At 39.4% G+C, this 10,991-nt stretch overlaps 1 protein-coding gene across 4 annotated transcripts in view; it reads right to left on the bottom strand.

The window, feature by feature from the left end:
* Positions 1–10,991, bottom strand: part of Ipp (inositol polyphosphate 1-phosphatase) — a 42,583-nt gene that overhangs the window by 4,593 nt on the left and 26,999 nt on the right. For all 4 annotated transcript variants that reach the window (XM_045751007.2, XM_045751008.2, XM_069304263.1 and 1 more), the window contains 5 exons: positions 8,585–8,707; positions 6,536–6,677; positions 5,563–5,734; positions 5,216–5,450; positions 1,210–1,314 (listed from right to left, as the gene is read on the bottom strand). In XM_045751007.2, the coding sequence (XP_045606963.2) occupies positions 1,210–1,314; positions 5,216–5,450; positions 5,563–5,734; positions 6,536–6,677; positions 8,585–8,707 (777 nt within the window). The remainder of the gene's footprint in view (positions 1–1,209; positions 1,315–5,215; positions 5,451–5,562; positions 5,735–6,535; positions 6,678–8,584; positions 8,708–10,991) is intronic.

Below are 10,991 nucleotides of genomic sequence, written 5' to 3'. Positions count from 1 at the left end.
CCTCAGAGAGGCAAGGGAAGCAATGGCCTATAGAAACCCCCGTGTGGTTGGAAGCATTCTATGTCTGCCATCGACCGGGTCAAGCATCCAGAAAGGTAAGCATTCCAAAACAAACCCCTATTCTGGTTAAAATTGTTACCATTCCGGGGAGCCCCAGACCTCCCACGCCGGCTATCCACCCATCAGTTCTTCGGCTGATGCTACAGGCACCGGTTGTGTGCTCCGGCTCCAGTAGTTCTTTCAGCACTGTATCTAGAGTGTGGTGTCTGTCTTCTAGGTGGTGCGTGAGCCGGGAGTGAGTCTCCAGTACTCGGGCTGCATGCGCCTAGGGTTCCCTTCCCTAGGTGCCCTGTAAGTACTGTCCTTGGGGCTTGGGGCCACCTCCCACAAGTTCCTTGGGTTCTGCCCTGCTAGGCCGTTTACTGCTTGGTTTTCGGCCGCTCTTTGTGTGCTCGGGTGTTCTGTCTCTCTTGTTCGCCTTAGGGTAAGGGGCAGTTTTGCACTGGTGGGGCGCAGGGTACTGTGCAGCGTGTCTGCCAGTTGGATAGCTGGCGAGGAGGGTCTGGGGCTTCTCCTTCCCTCCCCCCCTCTGGGGAGGGGAGGGGGGTGCGCAGACGGGGAAGGGGGGGGGGGGTTGCGCAGACGGCGGCGCGGCGATGTGATGACGTCATGTTAGTTTGCTATTTCTGTTTGGGGAGTTTTGTCCACTCATTCGGCTTTTGGTAGCAATCTTTTCACCTGAATAGGGGTTTGTTTTGGGGTGCCTGTCCTGGACCGATGGCAGACATAGAATGCTCCCAACCACAGGGGGGGGTTCTATAGGCCATTGCTCCTCGTGCCTCTCTGAGGGGGCCAAGTTCTGGCTCGTGCTCCCTGGTAGGCAAGAACTCCATGCACCTTGACTGATGCCAGAAAGTTGTACATATCCATTCAGCCTGGATAGCTCCGGGGAGCCTCCAGGACTCACCCAGAAAATGGTGTTTCATTATATTCAACGCTTGGTTTTTTGTTTAGCTTCAGGACTTGTGGGAAAAGCTATGCATGTTAGAGACTTTGTAAGAATGAACCACTTAAATCACCAATGTATGTATAAATAAATAAATGATTTTCTTTTGCTAGTGCAGTATATACAATAAACTTAATCTGATTATTCTTATAAGTAACCTCAAGTTATATATACAATATATAAACCTCAAACACAATATTTACCTTTTCTCTTGGAAGCTGACCAATTTTCTGATAGATTATTATACCACCTCCCTGCGCAACCAGTAGTCCATGAGGAGCTGCTGTGTCCCAACGGAATGTTGATCCCTAAAGGGAAAAACACAGTTGAAAGATGAGCCTTTATTTAATGATCATGACTTCGTATGTTCTGTAACAAGGTTTGTTAAAGTTTTAACCACACAAAACATTGTTGAATAGTAAAAGCTTGTCTTTGATTTTTTTACATAGTGGTTTTATTTATATAAATGAATTATAAATGAACTATATACTAAGGGGGGGGGGGGGGATGTACCCAGAGTTGTTTGTGTCTGTCTGTCTTCCAGCTGTCTATCCATCCATCTAACTATTTATCTATCCATCCATCCATCTCTCTCTCCATCTATCTATCCATCCATATATCCCTCTATCTATCCATCTGTGCATACATCTATCCATCCATTTGTACATCCACCTATCTTTCTTAATATTTAGCCATCTATGTACTATCAGAGCTCACTTATCTAGACTATATGGGAAGGACCCCCCCCCCACCCCACCAGACAAGCCAGACATCCAGATAAGAAGAATTCCTCTGGAAAGAGTAAACAAAAATAACATATTTGCAATTGTTTGTCCCACATCCATCATAATTTTAATTTCCACACACATACAGTACAGTACTATAATTAAACAATATACCAGTACTGTAATTTAAAACAGAAACTTCAGCTTACCGTGTTGTAGTTTATGTTTTTGATCAATATTGTACATCTTGAAATCAATAGTTCTTGAAAATTTATGTAACCTAACACAACACTACTGTACAGTACATGAGCTTGGCAAGGTCAGTTTGACTGCCAGCTGCTGAAGCATCACTGGTTGAGGCTCTTGGCTTTCTGGTGAGGCTTCACTTTTATTCTTCACAACATTGTGCCTCGCTTTAAACCTGGAAATACAACTGCCACTTGCCCTGAAATCAGGTATTCCATGGCTGGCTGCAAACCTGCTTCCAGCATTTCTTATTTCTGCACCGCAAATTGTCACACACGCTTTGCGGTGCTTTGCAACCCACTTACCGTATACACAGTCTCATCCAGCTGAGCATAGTGTGCAGACTTCAAAGTTTTCTATTAAACCTTCAACTAGAACAAGCTCCCTCACTTTCACTAGTAACTATGTATTTCATGTATTCTTCTTTATGTTTCCTTATATCAGAGACAGTACTAGTGCCTATACCAAAATCCTTGGCAACACTTACAGCCAGCCAGCCAGCCACACAGAATTAATGAAATGTAACTTATCTTTAATGGCACAACCTTCTTCCTCTTTACACCTCCATGATGACCTGCTGCTACAGAATATAGTCTTGGCAACAAATTATCAGTTACAATGTAAATAAAAATGAGAATTAAGAAAATTTGTCACTAATGGCATGGCACTGCGGTATAATAATTCACTGTGTCGGGGGACAGGAAGCCAGAGTGTATTCATACATGTTTAACAGAGGCCCCCCCCCCCCAGGCCGAATTACAGACCCCGCCCAGGATGTAACCCCACAACAAGTTGACTAACTCCTGAGTACCTACCCACTGCTAGGTGAACAGGGACATTAGGTGAAAGGAAACATGCACAATCACTTCTGTCCCACCCAAGATAATGTGAAAGGAGAGAGCACAGGGCTTGTTTAGGTTGGCAGGTCTAGTTGGGGAAAGTTTTGAAGACCACCAAATGAAAAATAAATCCTCTAATTTTAGCAGAGTACTCGTACTACACTCTTCAGCTTGTACACAATTTTTTTTTAAATATGTATTTGTTATAATATTAGATAACATTTGTTTAGTTTTTAGAGTAATGAAGTGTTTAAACATAATTCTTGGTTACCCTATACAATACAGTAATCATAGGTCTCTCATTCCCCAGACTGTCCCTCCTGACTCTCCTGACACCCCCATACCCTCACCCCAACACCTTCCATACTCCGCACCTCAAACCACTGCTCTACAAGATTAATATGGCATGGCCCAATGCCTGTCTGTTGTATCCAGGAAAATCTCCGGTTTCCAGATTTGTCTGCATATGGTGAAATTTGGGTAGAAAGTTACCCCGGACTCGATTTAGAATATATGCCAGTACTGTATGCACTATCCAATCTTAGTTATTGCCAGGAAAAAACTGGAAATTGCCTAAGAAAATGACCAAGTAGTTTAAGATCAAAAATAAAATTTGAAAATTCCAATGAAATCTTGTGGTCTATGTCATCACAGCTCAAAGTTGCCATTGACACCTAAAATTGGTACCAAACCTTTCAGATTTCAGAGCAATTTGTTAACACAGTTATGGCAATTTTAATATAGTAATTTGAAATTGCTGCTGTTTTTAGGAGCTTAAGATTAATTTACATGGATTACTGATGCTGCATTGTACAGGATTACATTTTATGTTCTAATAACTTTCTTTACCTTATCTCTTATATACAGTGCATTATTAGTTAAGATACACACAGCCAACAACAGCTTTTCTTCTTTGCAATTCTCTCGAAACATTGATGCATTTTAAAACCTAATTAAAAGGTTTCACTTCTTTTTTTGAGAATATATATAGAGCCAGAACAGGGGTCTCAAGTAAATCTTCAATGAATACACTTGGATTATTGCATCCAGTCATGGAACCCATCTTCAGAAAAAGACCGCTTCATTGGAGAAAGTTCAACACCGGGCAACAAAAATAATTCCAGAACTAAGTCAACTCTCATATATATGTACATGTATATATAACATTAACAATTGTGTAACTGGCTTCAAAAGATTGTCACTTGCATAGTTAAACGAACAATGTGGTTCAGTTCCTGAACCCATTATGTGCCTCTGTAACCCTTTCTACCACTGCCTATGGGATAGGTATGGGGGTGCATAATAAAGAAAGAAATTGAATTCATACCATAACAGGTTGAGGGCCACAGGGCTAACAACACTGCATACCAGACACAACAAGGCTGATCTCCCCTAATCGTTCAAAATACTGAACAATTTGGAAAATGTCGATCCAGACAACTTCTTCAAAAGGTCAGATGTAACGCAAACAAGGAGTAACTATTTCAAGCTCAACAAGCCACAGTGTGGGACTGAAAACAGGAGATGCTTTTTCACTCACAGGGTTATAAAGCCATGGAATTGCCTACCCACCAAAGCCATATGTGCCAAAACTCTGCTGAACTTTAAAATCCAGCTTGAAAAAATCATTAGGACAAATGGGAGGGACCTATGTCAAGTTGCCAGCTTCCTGTCCTCATTGAGGCCACTAGTGTGTTAGTGGCCCTCAGGTAAACTATGTGGAATACAGATAATTGTGTTCGCCCAAAACTTTAAACTCAATATATTGCACAATCATTGTCTTCCTGAAACTGTGCATAATTAAATGTATGTATAATTATTTGCTTTAAAAAACATACAAATATTATTATGTACTAAGCAACCACTGAAATCGGATCCACTGTACTTTTATCAATAAAATATTATTACTATTATTATTCTTTCTCTTAATGCATAATGACATTTTAAGTAATTGCAGTGGTCAGCACAGTTGACTCATCATTGAATGGTTCTGAGTTTTATTCCTACACAGAACAAAATTACATTGGGCACATTTCCTTACAATTGAAGCATCTGTTTACCTAGTAGTAAATAAATACTGATGAGCTAACCACCTGTTGTGTGACACAGCTGGAAAAGTTCAGTTGGTAGCTTAGGATGACCTTACACCTGATTTCAACATTCACTTGGGAGTTAGGAGACTGTTGTGGGTTGCATCTTCGGAAAGGTCAGTCACTGACTTAATAGGACTTCTAACTCAAAACAGGCTTCATGTCCCTGACAATGGGAACCATAAAAAATAAAGAAATGGAATTTCCTTACATACCTATCTCCTCCTATTACATCACCTATCTCTCAGACATTCTACTAACATCTCCATACAATTTTCCACTCCTTATTCCCTCCTGAAATTTCCTTACCTTTGAGGATACACATGCAGATGCATGTCCAAGGGCTACTGCCAGAAGCTTGTAACCAGCACCGGTGGCATGTACTACACTGAATTTATTCTTGAACTTTTCTTGCAACTTGACATCTTCGCTAGAAGACACGAGAAGTATAGGTCGTCCATCTCGATGACTGGATGTCTTGAGTGGCACATTATGGATGCTAACACTGCCGTAGCTCACACCCCAGTATACCTCTCCCTGCCAACTACAATCATAATGTTTGGGTAAATAAATAATTCCTTGTACTGAATATGTATCAGTAGATATAAGCTATAATAATTGCAATAAACTTTACAATTAAAACTTGTGCCATTTACCTCTGGTTCTCTTCATTAAACACAGCAAATGGTTGATTGATGATGCCCCCAAGAGGTAAGCCAGACAAACGGTCATACAAGCCAATAAGAACTGTAACACACTGAAGCCCATGGGTATATATACCATTACAACTTGTTCCAATTTCACCTTTTACATACTCTCCAGTAGAATCTGAAAACAAATTTAAGAGTGGATAGAATATAAATGATAATTGTTGACTAGACCACACACTAGACGGTGAAGAGACGACGACGTTTCGGTCCGTCCTGGACCATTCTCCAGTCGATTGACTTGAGAATAGAAAATTGAAATGGAATGGAGAATAGAGAATGAAATGGATCGATCTGAGAATGGTCCAGGACGGACCGAAACATTGTAGTCCCTTCACCTTCTAGTGTGTGGTTTAGTCAATATACTTTAGCCACGTTATTGTGACTCATCGCCTGCATAAATGATAATTATTAACAGATTGAGCTAAACGATGTCAAAGTTGATACGGGCATCTAATCTGATGATAACTAAATGAAAATGGATTGAGAATGCAAAATTTAATTCAGCAGCTGGAGAGGGGCGTCAGATGTATCCGGCAGCCACCTGCTATGGTGGGGGTAACTGTCCAAATGTTAGGATTCAGGATAGATGATTTTATATATCATTTAACGAGCAATCAAAGAAAACACAGCAGTGTGTATTTTAATAGGGGTGAGGAGCGAGAGATATGAAATGTGGGGTTGTGAAGCTGATTAAGAACATTACATTGAAGTTGTATGAAGGTGTTAGTAGAATGCCTGAGAGATATGTGATAAGTTTGTCAGCTTATGTCTGCATTAATGCAATAAATTCAAGTGTTCAACTATATTAATTTGTTCGTAATTAACTCCTAGAATTTCTCTAAAACTAAGGTGGTAATAAATTTAAAGATACTAATTATGCAAATTATTAGATAAAATTTTAACAAATTAATTAACTCACCAATTGGATCAATCCATATACCTAAATTTTCTATTGGTAAATTAGGTATTTGTTTTAATAATTCTGGTTCTGAGCTTCTGTTAATATCAGAGTGAACAACATCTGCCAAAATATCTGCTGCTTCCTGATTACCATCCAAAACCTGGAAAAATAGTTCTTTGAATTCACAATAACAGTGCTCATTTCAGTCACCAATTCATTATTATCAAATATCCTCCTATTTTTCTGTGACAAAGTCATGACTACTTCAGCATGGCACAGCTATAACTAAACAATTTGGAAGAATTTATCTGAAAACATTTACCATATTACTGTATAGCAATACAGTGCAACCTCTAAAAACTGGGCTTCCAAATAATGAAAACCTCCAAATGTTTGAAGGATTTTGCTAATGGAACTGTCCTCTCTGGAAGAGATTTTTCTACAAATAACTGCAGGCGGGGTGTTGTGGGGTAATATATCACTGCAGCATGGCTCTGTTGATGGCTAATCAAAAATGAGCTTTGTTTCTGGGAGTTAAACTTGACTAATTGAGTTATTAATAACTAATGAGTTAGTTATGACTAATTGTTATATTGATGGCATCAGCTGACTGCTTCTCTTGTTGCTTTTGTTGCAATGCTTAAATTGTCATTAAACTGGTAGCAGGTATTTTCTATAAAAAAGAAGCATTTTCTATTCAGCTACATATATTGATCAGATGTTGGCAAAATATTTGATAGATTGAAGATATTTAGCAAGAGCTTTAACTATGTGCTGTTTTGTGTATGAGAACTATTATTGCCTATTTAGTAATAAATATTATTGAGAAACAGGTATTACAAAAAACTTTATGCAGAGATGGACCCCTCAGTGGCTCCAAGCAGTGTACTGTAATAGCACCCGAGGGCCATCCCCATAATGCCAAACTTCCATGACAATCTTGGCGTGCTAAGAGCAAGTGCAGTAGATACAGTACCAATATGTATCATGCTCTGTTAAAGGAGCGGGGAAGTAAATGGGGATCAATGATCAACCCCCATACTAAGGTAAATTCCCAAATACAGTAGCTGATAAACATCACAAAATTAATTTTTTTTTTATTTTCAAAACAAATTTTAAAAATTAAAAATTCTTTTCTCTAAGAGAAAAGATTAGGAGGAAAACTATGAAACTAGAAGCCAAATGAAGGAAATAACTCATTTCCCAATTCTCCCTCTTCACAGCCCAGGTGACACACATCTAAGACAGCCTCACTCCTGCCTAGCACTTACCCTTATAACAAATACAGTACACCTTTGTGGACACCAAAGGAATATAATATACAAGTGGCTAGCTTTCCATTGCACTTAGTCCAGCTTATAAGTCGAGCTTTTTTCATTTTTATATAAGAATGCTTCATAAGCATGTATTCACAAGCTAGTCCCCCTCTAGTGTGTCTTGCTTCCTCATTCACTTTGGGTCTAGTAAACAACCAGAGGTTTAGCAATTTTTTTCTGAAGTTTTGAAATTTTCCTTTGAGGTCACTCCTATCAAGTTGTCCCTGGTTTACATAATGCTTTGAGATTTATTTACCGATTCGAGGCCTGCGAGATACAGTAAGTAGTTAGCAATGTGAGTTGAGCTTGGTTTACGCTCATGTGGGAGTTGGAGCCTTGCAACTTTAGCTGGATTTCGGTTAGAGTTGCATTAAGTGATCATTCCATTTTCTGTGACTTTACACACACACACACTTCGCAAACAGTGGTTGACGGTTGGAACAAGTTAAGTGAGAAGGTGGTGGAGGCCAAAACCATCAGTAGTTTCAAAGTGTTATTTGACAAAGAGTGCTGGGGAGAAGGGACACCACGAGCGTAGTTCTCATCCTGTAACTACACTTAGGTAATTACACTCACTGCTACACAAGATGGAGGTTTGGTGTTTGGCAGCTGTAGATGCATATTATATCACTTGGCAGTTTGGCTCATTTACTCACCTGGACTGCAGAGTACAGTATTGTACAGCTTTTGTAGATTTTTATGTAAGCAAGACAAATTATGAAATTAATAATGAGTCAATCCTTATATTTACCTTTGCAAGAAGTGTAGCAGTTTCTTGTTGTGTATCACAGATTTGCACAATAATTTTTTCTCCAAGAGTATTTGTAAACTCGGCACTTTCCTCCCCATGAACGTGGTCACCAAGGTTAGGAATCTGAAAGATGACACACTGTCAAACAAACTTTTAATATAATACTAAACAAAATATGTGTAGCTTGTGCCTTTCCCCATCCACCCCCAGAGAAAGGAGGGAGAATGATCAGGAAAGAAAGCCAAGCCATTACGACTTATAGCATTTGGAAGGTGTCAGGATAAGGATTTGGGATGGGACGGGGGGAAGGAATGGTGCCCAACCACTTGGACAGTCGGGGATTGAATGCTGACCTGCATGAAGTGAGACCGTCGCTCTACTGTCCAGCCCAGGGAGAGGAGTAGCTCTGAGATAATAAGCTATTTTATTTTGTGAAGAGTAAGCAATAGAGCATTTTGTGTATGGTATACAGTACATAAAACAATATTCTGAGGGAACTAAACTAACTAATTATCATAAGAAAGAACAAAGACAGGATGGCTGTATAGCACTATCATGAGTGACTGCATTTCCTCACACTGATGTGTATTCTTGATGTTTCCTACACACTTCATCACCACAAGTCTGCTACAGATACATAAAGAAATCACACTAACATGATATACATCAATGAGGAGCATTGAGCAATCATCTGGAGCTATAATGTGACTTGAACCAGCTGCACACCGTACCCCTCTACCATAACATAGTCCAAGTTATACAACCTGGGATTCCATTGAATCTACGGGAAGTTTGAAGACTTCTAATAAGCCAAGTTTTCCTGAATTTCAATATTTTTCTAATTTTTTTCTTATGAAATGATAAAGTTACACATTTCATTATGTATGAGTTAATTTTTTAAAATTTGAGTTAAAAGTAACATAGATATATGATTGAACCTAACCAACCCTACCTAACCTAACCTAACCTATCTTAACCTAACTTATCTTAACCTAACATAACTAAATAAATAATTTATGTTCGTAATATAAGAATAATATTTAAAATAAACCAATTGGAAACAATTTATTGAGAATAAAGAAAATCACTCAGCCTATTAGGCAAATCGGGCATTGCATAGTAGGCCGAGAAGTGCGTTCTGGCTACCAGGTACGACATACATACATACATATAACAACTGAAAACTCACACCCCAGAAGTGACTCGAACCCATACTCCCAGGAGCAACGCAACTGGTATGTACAAGATGCCTTAATCCACTTGACCATCACGACCGGACAAAATGAGGTGATAGCCGAGGCTATTTGAACCACCCCACCGCCGGCACTCGGATAGTAATCTTGGGCATAGCATTTTACCAAATCACCTCATTCTTTGGGGCACACGTGAGGAACACAAATGCGAACAAGCCTGAATGGTCCCCAGGACAATATGCAACTGAAAACTCACACCCCAGAAGTGACTCGAACCCATACTCCCAGGAGCAACGCAACTGGTATGTACAAGACGCCTTAATCCACTTGACCATCACAACTGGACAAAATGAGGTGATAGCCGAGGCTATTTGAACCACCCCACCATTCAGGCTTGTTCGCACATACAGTACATATAAATATATAAATATATATATATATATATATATATATTATTAAATATGACCGAAAAAGTAAGATTAATAATTCTAACACGAATTTTCTCAATCTTTCGTACATTTCTTTTCACTGTTGGAGGTAAATCAAAAATCAATTCTCCAAAATTCATTTTTATTTTTTGTCTGACGTGACACGAGCGCGTTTCGTAAAACTTATTACATTTTCAAAGACTTTAGTTTACAAATACACAACTGAATAGAACTTACGCATCTCCGATTTTATATCTACATTTGAGTGAGGTGGATGGGGTGAGGTGGCATTAATAGGGTATTAATTTCATCAACACAAGACAGAACACAAAACAATGGGTATTGAATAGAAGTGTTTGTAGAAAGCCTATTGGTCCATATTTCTTGATGCTTCTATATTGGAGTGGAGTCTTGAGGTGGGTAGAATATAGTTGTGCATTAATTGGCTGTTGATTGCTGGTGTTGACTTCTTGATGTGTAGTGCCTCGCAAACGTCAAGCCGCCTGCTATCGCTGTATCTATCGATGATTTCTGTGTTGTTTACTAGGATTTCTCTGGCGATGGTTTGGTTGTGGGAAGAGATTATATGTTCCTTAATGGAGCCCTGTTGCTTATGCATCGTTAAACGCCTAGAAAGAGATGTTGTTGTCTTGCCTATATACTGGGTTTTTTGGAGCTTACAGTCCCCAAGAGGGCATTTGAAGGCATAGACGACGTTAGTCTTTTTTAAAGCGTTCTGTTTTGTGTCTGGAGAGTTTCTCATGAGTAGGCTGGCCGTTTTTCTGG

This window comes from Procambarus clarkii, chromosome 52, assembly GCF_040958095.1.
Source record: "Procambarus clarkii isolate CNS0578487 chromosome 52, FALCON_Pclarkii_2.0, whole genome shotgun sequence".
Lineage (NCBI taxonomy): Eukaryota > Metazoa > Arthropoda > Malacostraca > Decapoda > Cambaridae > Procambarus > Procambarus clarkii.
The sequence above is the reverse complement of the archived record's forward strand: the minus strand, read 5'-3'. Positions and strand labels throughout refer to the sequence as shown.